At 38.0% G+C, this 16,412-nt stretch overlaps 1 protein-coding gene across 1 annotated transcript in view; it reads left to right on the top strand.

Moving 5' to 3' along the window:
- The window catches only part of Syp (synaptotagmin binding cytoplasmic RNA interacting protein), a gene marked incomplete in the record, with an annotated part of 142,266 nt that overhangs the window by 74,788 nt on the left and 51,066 nt on the right, over positions 1–16,412 (top strand). The window contains 2 exon segments of the mRNA XM_081728978.1: positions 1,791–1,936; positions 5,912–6,039. Coding sequence (XP_081585104.1) covers positions 1,791–1,936; positions 5,912–6,039 — 274 coding nt within the window.

Here is a 16,412-nt window from a genome sequence, read left to right as displayed (position 1 = left end):
TTAGATCATTAAAAGTAATGCATACTTTGAGAGATTTATTTAAGTACATACGTCAATATGGTAGTGTAGTTAAAATTCGTGAATTTTCTTGTTAAGTAATCATCTTGCGTATGTACACTTTTATCCTATTAATTTATGAAAATTTTATTTGTAGTCTTTATTTGCAAAAAAGACAACATTTGCAAGTAGATATGAAACAACATTCTTATGTAATTATCTAGCAGGCATGTTCAGCAACTTTGTTGCTACCGTAACGATTCGTAGAAAATGATCTTCGTTTTATTCTTAATAAAAAGTTGTTTAGCTATGGTAATAATTAACCTTTTTCTATTGAAATTTCAAAACATTGCGACTTCTAGACTATTTCTGATTTTTTTTTTTTTTTTTTTTTTAATAAAGTACAGTTATAATTTCATGGCGAGTGTATAAGAAAATACATTTAGTTAATAAGAAGGACAAACAAAGTATATTTAAAGCAAAGTTCATTTACTTGATGGTGCGTCATGATGTTTGAGGAAAGCTGTTTATATTTCGTTGACTATTCTTGTTAATATTTATGAACATGTTAATTACTCTGAGATTATTTCTTGTACAATCTGCAGCAAAAAACCTGCAACGTGAGCATGTAAGTTTATTGTGAAACTACACCTAATCAATATAACGTCTAAGTGGCACGAATCACACCAGAAGAAACCTCGGCGTCCTCCCCTGCACACTTATTTTGGAGCAAAAGACTTCGTCGTTTCACGATAAACTTACATGCTCATGTTGGAGGTTTTTTTGCTGCGGACTGTACTGATACTTTATTTTTCTTCTGGTGTGAAGGAAAGGATACCTATCATTTGAAGCCGGAATTGTTAGTGTGGTAAGCCTTCAGCTTCTGAAACGGAAGACAACCTATAAAACACTATTCTTTGTTTATATGAAAATAAGATTCCATATCCATTGACATTAAATTAGATGAAGGTCGTAAGTTGTTCACCAATTCAGCAACTATGAAAATTTTGGTGCAGTATTGAAAAGTGTAATTTATATAATGCTCTGTTTCTTGACTAGGCTATTTTTATTCAGTTTTGATAAAGATGGTAGCCGCCGTATATTCAGTGTATAGTGTTTCATAGTTGAGTTAACCACATTTCATTAGGGAACAGACTTACTAAACTAATAATTCCGACATTCAAGTGATAGAGATATCTTTCTTCTGCCACCAGTAGCAAAATTAATGTGGAATAAGTAGCAGCTGAAGAAATAATTGTAGAGTAATATCCTTAATGTTAACAGAAGTAATCAACCAAATATCGCATCGTTTTTCAAACTGCACGTAGCACCACTCAGATAAACAAACTCCTACTTCAAATAGAAAATGTCTTGAAATGCATACCCTGAAGCCTATTTAGTTTGGTCTGGTCAAATAGGGAGAGGAAATAATTTCTAATATACTGGAATGATAAAGGTCTTTGTATACTGAAACAAGCAAACAAATAGTTTCGATCTACAAGCATACAATTACTAGCAAAAATGCTTACCTCTCAGTACATGTTCTTTTGTTAATATCTTGAAAGGAAATGAGTCAGTACAGTTTCATTTGACGAATAGGTACTTTATTAAAGATTAAATATTAAGCTCTTAATGTTTTGCTGGTGTAATAGTAATAGTTTTTTAAGAAAAAAAGCCAGTGTAATGAATGGCACAGAAATATCTACAATGTACTACATTCATTTTAATTTTGCATAGTCAAAAAAATGTGACTGAAATGCTGATAACTTCTCGTCGTGTGTATTTGTTAATAGGCAATGAATGACTTAAATGGTAAAGAAATGGGAGGTGCAAATATTGAAGTATCTTTAGCGAAACCACCATCGGACAAGAAAAAGAAAGAAGAAATATTGAGAGCAAGGGAACGACGGATGATGCAAATGATGGTACAAAGAGGCGGGTAAGTTTGAACTTCATGCTATTAATTTGTAAAGTTGTAGATAGGTATTAACAGCTTTAAGAACACCACATAACGTTCGATACGAAGGATATTCACACCACAGAATGTATGTCTATAGAGGACAAGCTTGTCGTAGTTTGAAAGTCCCCGACAGCGGCCACTGAAGGCAAACTAATTGCAGTCTGTATAGGCCGTCGCTGCCGGTAGTTTGAAGGTTACCGAACAACAGAGGAACACGGTGTAGTTACTGTGTGAATCCGTTGTAGATGGTGACAGTCCTTTGTCCAGTGTAGTACCAAGACGGTGCCAACGAACACCTACTGTGCAGTTAAGTGACTTCGAGCGTACGAGAAGTCGGTGATCGTTTCACAGAAGTGTTATGTATTATAGTGAGTTATAACTTGTCAGTGATCCATTGGCGATAGGAGACAGGGTTCATACGCCCGCAGTGTGCTTGGGAGCGCGAGGGAATATAAATGGGTGCGAGTGAAATGTCCATCTCAGTGCGTAATTAAAATACAAGTTATTCAATATAATCACAGTCTACAACAACCATTCAGCCAACAATTGGATTCTATGGAGAAAGATGATTCGAGTCAGCGATGTGAAAAGATCTTTAACACGTCGTCACCTAATCAGCAGGGAAAGTCTTTCCTTCCGAACGAATAAGATGTCGAAAGATGCGGTAGTCAGTGGGAGTGATATCGAGGAAAAATGAAATCTTTAAGTTTTACGTCTCACGGTATGCCGGGTAGGCTAAAGGAGATGGTAGTGCTGAGAAATGAATGAAATGGTGGAATGAAGAAAGTGCGAGAACCCCGAGGAAACCCACGCACACGGTGTTTGTCCACCACAAAGTTCACTTGGCGCGAGCTGGGATCAACCAGGGACCCCATGCACCAGAAGTGAACGCTCTACCACTGAGCCACCGCGGCCCCGAGAGATCGGGAAATACGATTGGTGGGGAAGGGTTGCATACTACAACTTACGTAGTGACTGCATCGTCCTTGTGCACTGCTATTCATGTGGACACCGTGTATTGACAATTGGTGGATGCCAGAGGACAAATGTGCGGTGCATTTTATAGAATTGAGCACTATAATCTGCATTGCTAATTTTGGCTCGTCTGAGAAAGATACGGATTACTCCAATCATAGACCGTCATACGCGCAGTGACAATTTTTGAATGGAAAGATAACCGTCCTAGAGAAGCCACAGTATCTCAGTATAGCGCTATGTCCGGCGCGTGAGGTTCCTGGTTCATTGCTATCTTTCACTAAATGGGCTTAATTGAAGACACTGAGTGCGAAAGTTTGACGCAAAAACAACTTTCCACTGTTGTCATCGTAGTTTCTCTAGTCTCTGTGTATAATCGTTGGACGTTAAACTTAAAAAAGCCGTAGACATTGATCACGAACGAATTAATGTTCTGACAGGTTAAGATTGTCATAACAGGTCCAATTTTCATCTGAAATGACAATCAAGTGCAGGAAAGTTCCATGGTTATTTCTTACACTGCACATTTCCAAAAAGCGATTCTTTCTGACTGGCTCCAACTCAGAAGCACGCATGAGTTCCCTTTTTTTTCACTTTAATAACCGATTTTGCGTAGCCGCCAAATGACATTTGTATGGTTTATTCATAACTTGTTTCCAGTATCAGGAACTCTTTTTCAGTGATCCGTTACCACAGTGTTCCTGAGGGCATAATGTTGGATATTTAACGGGGCTCATTTTGTAATGCTATGCCACCGGAACTAAATGTGACAAATCAGTGCATTGTTAATGCTTTTTGCGGCTTGCTGTGCAGAATGTCCCAGTTTGAATTCGTACAGTAGTGATTAAAAATTGCATATTCTTCAGTACACATTGTTACGTATGATCCTGCACATTATGTATGGTCCTGTTCAACAACGCTCTCCCTCGTGATCATGTGGGTGCCCCAGCTTGTTTGCTGGATGTGTATTCAGTTTGTGTTAAACGCGTGACTTAAGCCCATTTCTGTGTTGTGTTTCTAAGACGTCAAAGAAGACATTTTATTCATAATGGGTGGTAGAAACTTGAAACTTGGTTCTCAAGTTGCTTAGAAACACAGCCAATGATATAGTTTCCAAAACTGTCAGGATCTAACCAGAAAAGAATAACGAGGCAAATAGAAAACTATATTGATCTTTCATTAAATGCTCAGGTTTCTCAGCCAAAGCATTTGTATGTATTTCAAACTGTCATGAAATAAAGGCAACAAACCATGTTTTATTGTGTGTAACCCTTGTAAGTCCCAATTTTAGAAGGCTAAGTAAATTTGAACGGAGCTTATCGTCCAATTTTAGTTTTGCATTTGTCAAGGCACACACGTATGTCCAAGCAGGGAGCTCATGTGGTTCGGATTCCACGTTAATCAGTAGGTCCACGTCTCACATAACCTCGGTGCTGAAAGGGCCGCTAAACTGAAATTCAACTCAACGTATGTCCAAGCAGTAATCGGACTCTGACTGCACACACTTGTAGCAGTAATGCGCCATAACGGGTACACTGCTAATCTCGAAAGGGTTTATGTAATCTTTCCTTTGATGCGGAACTAAAGGCCATGATTTGGTTAGCAAGAAATATTCAGTAAATTTCAAAATGATTAACAATTTATTCATAATATATGTAACACGTAATAATAGTGATAACCAAATATATTTAACACTTAACATAACAATCAATCCTTTAAATCGAAGTTTCCCCTTTCAATTCTTGTTGATAGCGGTGTGAACAATTCCACATTTCAACGCCCATTAATTACTCCTATCCAAATAACATTGCAGATTTTTCTAGTTTTAATTCCAAAAATGTTTTAGTTAATTTAACTGTTAATTTCAATATAATTAGAACAATAGTTACGTGTGATCCGATGAACATATCCCTCGGAATCGAAGTATTAATCGGTCCAAAAATGGCGCATATTAAAAGGTTAGAATTTAGAACATACTTACGGTCCCGTTGAATATGCCACATCAAACACACACTTCCAATGATTATTTATATAATTGATTACACATCTGGCTTTTGAATTCACACCACTTCACAGGCGGATCTTGGATTATTTTCAATCACTCACAATTACTACTTCCATGTCAATTTAACTTAACAAAACACTATTACAATTTCCTATATTCCAATTGTATTCTTAGATCCGACTTGTATTACCTTTTCTTCTGTTCTGACGCTTAACTCTTGATGAACAAACGAAACACGATGTTCATTGAACCTGACCTACTAACACATATCATAGTTGCTAACTGTATGCGGAAATAACTAATCAGCTGTTTCGGTGTCCAGACTAAAGTTTTTTTTTTTCTTTCTTGGAGAAATGTTACACAGTGGAAGTAAACAATGCGTTACTCGGGAATCCTTGATTAGGTTTTGGTTCAAGTCATTTGTATTAAATCATAGTTCGCGTTCAGATCCATTAATAGAACTTGCATTAATGATCGTGACTCTTGTAACTTCCAAAAAAAGCTGGTTTACATGGCCTCACCATAGCATAGGTGCCGGCAGACATTATTCGGATGGAAGCACTAGCACTAATTAATTATTATTCTTATAATATTTATCTAGTGATGTTTCCTCTTGTATGGAATTTTATTTGTGAGTGCTGAAGATTGTTTCTTAGGATACATTTTTTCTTGGCAAGTTAGGGTTGAGATGTGAAAGTTTTTTTTTTTTTTTAATTAATTGAAAAAGATAGTTTAAAAATTATCAATAATACTTCCGCCTTTTTAGAAATTTTAGGTGTCAATTTTGCTTTCCTGTAGTAGATTCTACAACATAGCAGTCCTAAATTCGATCTTACGTTTTGTAAGACTTGTATGTAAAAGATGAACAACCCAGAATTTTATTTTTGAAATTATAATGTGACATTGTTAACTATACAACTATATGTCTAGTATACAACTATTGTAGTTTTAGCACTAATATTCTTTTTCCGTAGTGAATGCCAAGAGACAGTACTTCCCACTATTTATGGTAGCATGTTAAGATCCATGCCCGTAGCTCGTGGCAGAGGAGCTGGTACAGGAGGGGGTGGTATGCGAGGTGCTATGGGCAGAGGAGATTATGGTGAGTCATTTGGAATTTTCAGTTTCCTTGAAGAGAATGAAAAACAAATATGAATTTACATTATTTTAGTCGCATTACGGTTATTTATGCGTTAGAATGAAGACTTACAAGTGTCTGAAATTAAGATATGTATATAATGGATGTATTTTCTTAAAATGCAAATTACTGGTGAATATTGTTATATTTGGAGAGAGAGAGAATTGTTTCATTATAATTAAATTTGAAGACTATAAATAGTGAATTTTTAGGATATTTATATCTCAACTTCGTCTTTTCATGAGGCATCTGAGCATTCTAAACCCTGAACTAATACCAGAGTACATTTAAAATATAGTGATTTCTTGTTAAGTGGTATATTTCTAGTGTTAGATCAGTGTGTGACTGACTGGGTAAAGCTTGGAATTTGACTAATAAGCCTGGAATTCTTTGTTTATTAGACTTCCAACCTATGCTATGCATAACTGTCGCAAGTCTTACAGAGCAGCTTTGTCTGTCCGTCTACCTATTGACAGGTGTCAGAGCAAACTGTTAGAAATATCGAAAAGCTGTTTTTTGCAATCGGTGTAGCATCGTATGGATAGATTTCATCTCGGTTAATCCTCTATGCAAACCAGAAGTGCTTCAAATGAGCTATTTCCGGTTTCAACGTTTATCGCCATAAAACGAACACCATAGCAGATAGCGAGGAGCGGTATACTGTGAACATTCAGCATCTCAAGACAATATACCAGGATTTTCCGCAACACTACTAAAACCAAAGTTTGTTCAAATTCATACTACCGATTCAGTACTGATTTCCACAGAACAAAAACTAAAACATCAAAGTGTAGTTTTTGTGCAATCGACTGAGCGCCCCAACGAGGATTATGTGGAACACACTACCAAAACTGGAAGCGATTAAACTTTACTATAACTTCCGGTTTCAATACTAATTTCTAGAGAGCAAAAAAGGTGAGAGATCGAGATGCGGTTTCTTGCAACCTAATTCATTATGCGAGGAATAGATTCGATCTTCCATGTTAACACTACACTCACTGGACAAAAAATTAGTCACCCTTGTGCAGAAGGAGAGATGAATCGTAAAACCTGTATAGATGGCGCAGCAGTCGAGTCACGTGCACAATCGTGCGCGCCCTGCCTCTACGGAAACATAAGGCAGCTTCAGTCAGTGAGACAAGTGTGTTCCAAGTGGACAGTGTCCGTTAAAGTGGGTAAAAGTAACGATGTAACAGAGTGGCAAAAAGGGGCAATCGTGTTTGGCCGTGCCCATGGCCATACGGTGAGGGAAGTTGCTGGATTTGTTGGTGTTTCGCAGCGAACTGTTCAACGCGTGTACAAGCAGTGGTGTCATACACGTGGCCACGAAGCACGGCGTCAGAATTGTGGTCGGAAGATCATGACTGAAAGGGACCGGAGACGCGTTTCTCGGCTTGTGAATGAAAATCGGTTCCACATCGGACGTTAACTGCATGCATTGAACATTTGGAGTTGGGCACCTCGCAAGGGGCCATTGCTCACACAGGCACATAAAGCTGCGCATCTTCAATGGGCCAGAAATCACCAAACGTGGACAGTAGCTGACTGGCGGAAGGTAATGTGGTCTGACGAATCACGTTTTTGCTTGTATTCCAATGACACGTCGTCAAGTGCACCGAAGGCCACATGAAGCATTTCATCCTGAATGTGTGCAAGGGCATGTTCAAGCCGGAGGTGGGTCTGTGATGTTTTGGGGGTGTTTTTCTTATGAATTGGGCCCACTTACGGAGGTCACCACTACAATAAACCAGCATGTGTATTTGAACATTCTGGATGAGCATGTGTTGCCTTTCAGTCAACATCTTCATGATGAGTATGCTGTGGAGACTCCTATTTTTCAAGACGATAAAAGCAAAGTTCTTTGGGCTGGAACAATTTGTGCGTGGTATGATGAACACTCCCGAACCCTCTTCCATCTAGATTGGCCTGCAGTCACCAGACTTGAACCCCATCGAGAATTTGTGGGACAAGTTGGAACAGCGGGTAAAACGCCGGAATCGGCATCCACGCAGTTTGGCGGATTTGCGCGATCAAATCCTGAACGAGTAGCTTCAACTGGATGTAACATACCTGCAAAACCTTGTGGACTCGCTTCCAAACCGAATCCAGGCGGTTATCAAAGCCAGAGGTGGTGTTACACGCTATTAATTACTGCTGTTCACGAATTCTTGAGGGGTGACTAATTTTTTGTCCGGTGAGTATTCGTAGCGGAAGTGGTTGAAATTAGTCATTTTCGATTTCGGCACTTACCTCCATAGAACAAAAAAAGTAAGTGATATTGAGTAATGTATTTTTGATATGGATTCAGAGTGTGAGGAATAGGTTCTGTCTTCGATCTTATTAGTTTATTGCAACCAATAATTATACAGAGTGATTCTTCTAAAACTCACGGATTTCATTTGGGTCTAGAATTTCTAAGTGAAGCCCGATTTTCATGCGGTTTGTGGGAAATGATCAAGGAAGGATGGGAGATTTATGGGACTATGTTTACTGAATTAATTCATCCGAGTTAATATCGATCACGCCTCAAGAAAAATAGCAAATTTTTGCCAGTGTATTGGAACGGAACGAGGTGTGGTGCGGTGTGGAGATGAGTTTTTTTCGTTAGATGACAACCTCACTAAGGTCAAGAAGCAGGAAACTGGGCCGCTGTATTGGGAATTGTGCTGCACTGTTCTGTGCTACTGTGTGAGTATGATTGGGGCACAGTGAGAATAGTGTATTCCTTGGAACAACACGAGTTTGTCGCTAAAACTTTTGGAGAACGGAATATGTTGTTGCTATGCAAAGGGCATTCAGAAACAAATTTGCTTCACATTCTACCCCAGACAGGAACATAATGTCGCTGTAAATAAATTGGAAGAAACAGGATCGCTTCTGAGTGATACAGGGACGTATCGGACCACGCAGGCGGCTGTTGTGGAAGATGTCAGTTGTTGACTCCATAGTTCGCCCAAGAAATCTCTGTCGTTTGTGGCAAGATATCCGCTATAGCTATCCACATGCGATTTATGGGTGTTACTACTAACACTTAATTTGTATTCTGCAATTTCGCTTAAAAAATTCAAAACCTCTTTCCAATTGTAAGGTACACTGCCAAGAATTTGCTGTTTTTCTTGAGGCGTGATCGATATTACTCCGGATGAATTTAAACCAGTAGATATATAGTCCCATAAATCTCCGATCCTTCATTGATCATTTGCCACAAACCGCATGCAAATCGGACTTCACTTAGAAATTCTAAACCCAAATGAAATCCCTGAGTTTTAAAAGAATCACCCTGTAGATGTATTACTTGAAGTTGGAGTATGGAGTTCGCATAGCTCGAAAGTCTGCCGTAGTTTCACGCTGTGAAATGAAACTCATATTTCAAGTAACTATTTTTATTTTTTATTGGACATCTGAAAAGATGCATATTGAACTGGTAAATGGAAGGACATGTGAGACTAAAATAATAATAGCATGAATTTACGTTTGTATTACTAAGAGGGACAGAGTTTAGTCCCAACATGCACCTTTCAATTGATACAAGGAACAGTGTTGAAAGCTAATAAGATACCGCGAACGCACGCAGTTTTAACTGAAGAAAGAAAGAAAGAAAGGAACTGAAATTTGAAAAATGAACTTTTACTAAACAGACTACGTAAAATAACTTTCCATACAATATAATCAAGATTATGCAATACATATCCTGGTAAATTCGGATCGTAAATTCAAAGGATTTGAATAAACTAAGTAACACCACCACGAAGATTAAATCGATAAAATTTGACCTGAGAAAATGATATTTCTCATAACATTCTCTGCTTTATCATAACTGAGATTGCACGAAGGGGATAGTGACATGGTGCATGTTTCGCTACCTTTATTGTAAACATCTTGCCCACTGAGAACAAGTAATAGTGGGCAAATTCTCACCAGATACGGAGGGAGAGAACATGAATACCTCATACTTTGCTTTTTGTTTTCGTCTACCTAGGTATTTCTTCTGTTCCTTATCTGGTGAAGCAATAGCGAAAGTATTTATAGTGTACTGTTTCAAGTAGGTGAGATTTTTTAAAAGTTATTTACGGGTAAATTATTAATTTTTGTTTCGACATTAGTGTTCCAATAATGAATATATATAGTTATCGAACTAATGGAAAGAAATGCAACTCATGCAAGAAAAACTGCTGGACTGGAATGTGTATTTCACTTGTATGTTGAAATAAGATAAAATTATCATTCCTAAATCTACATTTCTTAAATAACTTTCTTCGGGAGTAGAGCCTTTCTTTAATGAATTTCGAATTGAAGCTGCTCTTAGTCCATTTTTTACTATACTTTATTGGCTGCAAGTTAGTAAACAGGAAGCTTTTATTTATTCAAGTTCATATATGGTGAAAGATTATGAAATTGATGTGAAAGATTATGAAAATTTTCATCCTGACAGAATTTTGCTACACGTGTTACTTTTAAGAAATGTCAGCTAGTAACGGATTTAGACATTTTGAATGTTCGCCGAAATTGCAATGTCGAAAACTTTCGGAGAAGCCATCTTGAATTATATATTGACTAGAGCTCTTAACGTATTTGGATCCTAATGTTTCTGCAGGATCTAATGGAGATGCCTTCTAGTTGAAAATAATTGGATAGATGACAATAGGGCAGGTTAGAGTTGCGAGGCGGTTCAAGGAGTTGTGTATGAATCCAAATTATGAAATAGTTGAGAGTCAGTATTGTAAAACTGGTCAGCATTTTGATTAAACTCGACTACAGAATTTGAATATTCAACGTACAGTGATTTAAGAGATGTTGAAGTAGTTTTAGTTTTCGCATGAAAATTCAAAGTTAGGGGATTTTCAATCAATGTGGAGTGTGTAACATATTTTAAAACAACAATCTTGAGTAACACGCGTACGATTCAGTAGCTTCTAGTGACTGGGGAAATTACCCATAAACCTATGATTTAAAATGCACGAAATGCTAGTTCTCACTTTGCAGAAGCAACAAATCAATGAGTGAGAGAAGGAAAACGAAAATAAATTGAAGACAGGAAAAAAAATTCTGTACGAAATTCAAGATGCGCACAGTGTGGGTGAGGAAATAAAGCGTTTGAAGAAGTGAAATGAATTACATAATAATAATAATAATAGATTTCTTTCTTCCATTTTATCTGAAAGTACGTCGTTAATGAACCGCAGCCAGTTTTATGTACATACAACCAACCACCCTTTTTCTATGAGATCTCACTTTTCGTTTCATATGTGAAGATATTTTCATGAAGTTTCAGAGACTGTTAATTTCTTGCTTTGTGCAGGAATTTTTATTAGGTAAGTTTTATATATAATATATAAATTTAATAGAAAAGATTAGTTATGTATCATCATTTTGACCTGGTCTTGTTTTTCCTTCAACACAGAGAAGTCTGTGTGGCTAATTACATATCAGGGTAAAGTAAAGTTCTGGCAAACGGAAAAGTTAAGGAATTCTGTCCCTTCTGGGTAATGATTTATGCTCGACTCAACTGGTGAGCTTTTTCGTGGCTAAGCAGTTAACATACTCACACCTTTCATATGGGAGACAGAGGTTCGTTCCTGGTGGGGCTCATGTTCGGATCCCACGTTTAGCTTTAGGTCTACGTCTCATAGCGTCGCTGCTGAAAGAAACGAAAATCAAATCCACCCGACTCACTGCTCCAAAACTGACCGCATGTTCGGCAATATTGTTGTCGAGAAATGGAGCGGGTCAGTGGAGGCGTTGAAATTCACGTTTTTCGGACCACGTCTGTGTGTATATGTGACGCAATGGGATGCACCTGGTAATCGCTAGCATTGATCCTTTCATATGAATAATACAATCAGTGGAATACCAAGAAACTGCAACCCACTCCATTTTATAGCTGCTGCATGTTTAACGGCAGGAAATAGGTAGTCTGCACCATACTTCTCTTTACAGACATTTGCCATGTGCAAACCCTACATGTTGCAAATAAGGAGAAAGTACCATATTACTACTCCTAATCATCGTCAGTCCATGTTCTCGGCACCATCTTTATAGCGATACCACGTTGTCGATTATAAATTTCGAAATTGCAACCTGACTATGAATATTAAAATTATTCATATCTCGTTTATTTATTGAATATTAGCATACCTTACGTAATACAACAAATTATGGATGCGTTGAAATATTAAATAATACTTTTGATGTTATTTTATTTTATTTGTTCTTCTTCCCCTTCTTCAGAACTACCGTGTACTCGCGTATTAGTCGCACTTTTTGTACCATTTTTTTTAAAAAATAGGAAAAGCCAACTAACTGTTACGCGAGGAAAGCTGCCATTCAGTTTATCGCTACGATCAAAACATTTTCGAATTTCGACACATATAGCATTGTGCCAACATAAAAAATAAAATGTAGCCTACTAACGGTAAAAAATATTAAAACTTGTGAAAATTTAACTCGTAACTCACCGATTCGTGGAAGACGAAAAAATCTAGGCATTGGCACAAAAGAACGATAAATTTACATAAGCGGGAAACACATTAATAACAACTACGTAACACCACGAAGAAGAATCACACATGCTCAAGAAGTGTCAGAGCTGTCCATAAGTGCAAAAGGCACTATTCATTCTCATTCGAAGTTTCACTTTGTCCTATCGGCATGTGATCGAATCTGGGTAACTGTTCCACAGTACATAGTCTTCACTTTCGTTTAAAGCGGTGGATAGGCCGATCTTTTTGAAGCTCTTTGACATGGTGTCAGATGTTTTCAAAGACCAACTTTGTATTATCAACTTAAATAAAAGTTCGGAAGATGGATGCTTTATTTTGCCACTGAGTGTTTTCTCTTTGTCGTTGTTGCCCGGACTCGCGCAAGATAAGCAATTTCGAAGAAAGTCTCATTCATAAAGACTAGAATGTGACTTTTATGCGGGGACATTTTTTGGCGAATTTCTTATACTTGAAACTTAAGGTGCTACTATTATGTGACGAGTAAACACGAGTCAGCACTAGGCGTTCCGTAAGTCCTGGAAATTGTATGCGCAAGGCCATGGGAATAGGTAGGGTGGTGAAATTTTATAACCGCATTAATAACTCGTTTAGTCAAATTGGCCGTATGTGGGTAAGCATTTTATGCAGTAACAATTGACGTTCATGCCATATGTTGATTATACACAGAAACCGCAATCTTTTTTGTAGCATTTCATGGTAAAGGATTCCCTGTTTGTTTCAAAACATACACACACGATCTTTGTGGATGGGCAATTTTCTGTGCACAAGGACAGGCGCGGATCCGAAGGGAGGGCTATATGGGGCTATAGTTCTGCCTTGATGCTCAGTTATATACTGGGTAAAATGAGCTTCAATCGTACTTTCTTTACGCTGAAGAAAGCAGCAAATTGTACCTTAGCTCCTCCCTTGATCATATCCTGGATCCGCAGCTGCACGAGGAGTTGCTTTATTCGTTGGCGTCAGTTATTCTGTCCTACTGTCATATAGATACGACTCTTCGTCACCAGTAATATATTCCCAAAAAGCGATTGGTGCTAATCCCAGGTAACCGGGAACGAGTGATTGACACATATGTGGTCAAACGCTGATTTCCTGTTTTCGTCACTGAATACATGTGAAATCCATGCCAAAGATGGTTGGGTGGTCCCAGCGAATTTCTGTTTAACAGGGATTCTCATAACCGAGCCTTCATATTCAGCCACTGTAGTGGCGCAACTCGGTGGAGCAACTGCTTGTGAAGCATTGCTTTAAATTGCTGCCTTCGTACGAGGTAACTGCAGTTGCTTCCACTAAAACGGTTGCCGCCACCGACCGCTCTCGCGCAACTGTCTCGAGCAACTCTGTGTCCGTCACTCGAGGAAAAGCATTGCTTTAAATTGTAGCCTTCGTACGAGGACACTGCAGTGACGGTCACCGCACAAGGTTGCCAGTGTATCTCGATGCACACTTGATCTTTCCGTGCCTGCCCTAGTCGCGGGTTTACTGTCCCTCCCCGATGGGGGAAATTTTTATGCATACCTTTATTTCGTTTTAGTATAAATTTTAATGAATTTTCATTTTACATATGTTGTGAAGAAAAACTTTAATTACTATAAATTTACGATCTTGTTTGAAATAGTTACAGAGAATGATGAGTTTTACAACATGCGTTGGCGCAATAATGAAATAGTTTTGAATTTTCGCCGGTAATAGTTTGAATATTCCAACACTAAGAATTTCATTAAAGTGAATAAAATAATCGAATTGCAAGGGCGCCCATCAGGAGGGGCAAGGTGGGGCGATCACCCTCCTAGAGGAAATTGTACTTCAGAATATCGAAAATCCAATAGAATTTTTACATTAGTTACAGCAATTTTTGAAACTATTTTTGAAACGTCGCTTATACTGTCCCCGTTGTAAACCACAACATGGGCGCCCTTGTTGGATTGTTGAACTTTATCTAGATTTATATTGTGACAAGGTTTTGAGGAGCACGTGCACAGAGGGTTGCGAGGGAAGTGCAGTACACCATAATTACCCGCCTCTTCGTTACTGTCTACTCAAGTAGAACGTTAAAATTCTATTTAGCTTCGACGACCAATGATTAACGCCAATAGACTGGCTAAATCAATTATTATTTGGAGACTGTTTGACTTTTTATTATTATTATTATTATTATTATTATTATTATTATTTATTATTAATAATAATAATAATAATAGAAGTAAAGAACGGAAATATGTTGTTGACAAAACCAAATATATATTGATGGGATTCTTTGTGACTAAGTGCTTAGAACTTTGCTGCCCTTGCAGGAGTTGCGTTCGATTTCCGGTGGCAGGTACTGTCGTTTGTAGATCTACGTTCCATGTAGCCTAGTATCGTAGATGTTGAAATGAAGTTGAACTCGAAGTAATAAAAAAGAAAAATGAAATGAAATTTTTAAGTTTTACGTCCCACGTTTATGCCAGTTAAGCTAAAGGAGACGGTGATGATGAGAAATGAATGAAATGGTGGAATGAAGAAAGTGGGAGGAAATGGGTGAACCTCGAGAAAACCCACGAGCACGGTTTGTCCACCACAAAGTCCACACGGCGCGAGGTGGGATCGAACTAGGGACCACAAGCACCGGAGTAAGTAATAAAAATATATAAACAAAAATATTGGTAAGTGGAAGAGTATTACTTGCGTCTAACAAAAGAATATAGAGAAATTAATACAGGCCAGTTTGCAATCTCGTTGATAGCATAGGATGCACGGACATTCGTTTTTTCCCTGTACGTGTCTTCTTTTTGAGCAGCAAAATAAGAAGTGCTTGCTTAGTATTAACAGCCATTTCTCAAATTGGAATAACTTGAGACGGCGGAAATGCTTCTACGAACTATATGAACCGGATAGTCGCCGAATGGACACTGAAATCTCGAGCCATGAACGGCTGTATGTGTGTTTCTGTGTGTTCCATGTATTTCTGTGTGTCCTGGCAACACCACTCATAACTTGAGCAATAAAAGGGGGGGGGGGGGGACAAAATACCAAGAAATCTTGGTACCTGCTATCGGTTGCTCGTCTTTTCACAAGCAGTGGCGCAACTCAGTGTTTCCACTCAGTGGCCACGAACGAAGAGGACCTAAGAGTTCATTTAAGCGATCTTTGTCAGTCTCATAGTCATCTTGACCGTGGATCATCAAATAAGTCGAAGTCTATTTTTTCCCGAAGCCAGAACATCACTTCCTTACCGAACTTTTTCAGCAATGGTATTTAGCTCTATATACAGCACAGATTGTTTTCGCCGCTTATGCTGCATTTCATCATCGGTTAAGTTCGAAGAACAGAATGTAGTGGAAATGTTGAAGTTTGTTCACTTGTTTCTCCATCTTACTAGAATTGGCGAATACAAAATACGTGCAGAATTAGAATACACTGTTTTTATCAACACGAAGGAATAAAACAGATCAATACCAGCGAATAATGAACAAGGACTTTTGGCAACGCACTGTTGCTAACAATGAAAATGCTACAAACTTACGAACTGATCCAATACAAGGGGGGACACGTAATTGAAACGAAAGCAAGATAAAATGAAAAAAATCTGCACCTTTTATCGGGACTGAAGATGATGTAAGTAAATACCGAAATTATATCCAATATAATAATAATAATAATAATAAAACTGTTAATTGGTGAGTACAAATTTATATTCAAAAGTTGAATGAACGTTTGTGTTCGCCTTCAACAAGACCGTATTCAAATTTACTTAACTAGTCCAGTTTTTGAAAGTAAAACCACTTTACTGTGTAAAATGTGACAGACAAATCGCCCGGCAAAGGACAGATCAGTCCCATATACGTTTAAACTAAA

Source organism: Thermobia domestica, chromosome 10 (assembly GCF_964235325.1).
Source record: "Thermobia domestica chromosome 10, izTheDome1.hap1.1, whole genome shotgun sequence".
In the NCBI taxonomy this organism is placed as follows: Eukaryota; Metazoa; Arthropoda; class Insecta; order Zygentoma; family Lepismatidae; genus Thermobia; species Thermobia domestica.
The sequence above is the reverse complement of the archived record's forward strand: the minus strand, read 5'-3'. Positions and strand labels throughout refer to the sequence as shown.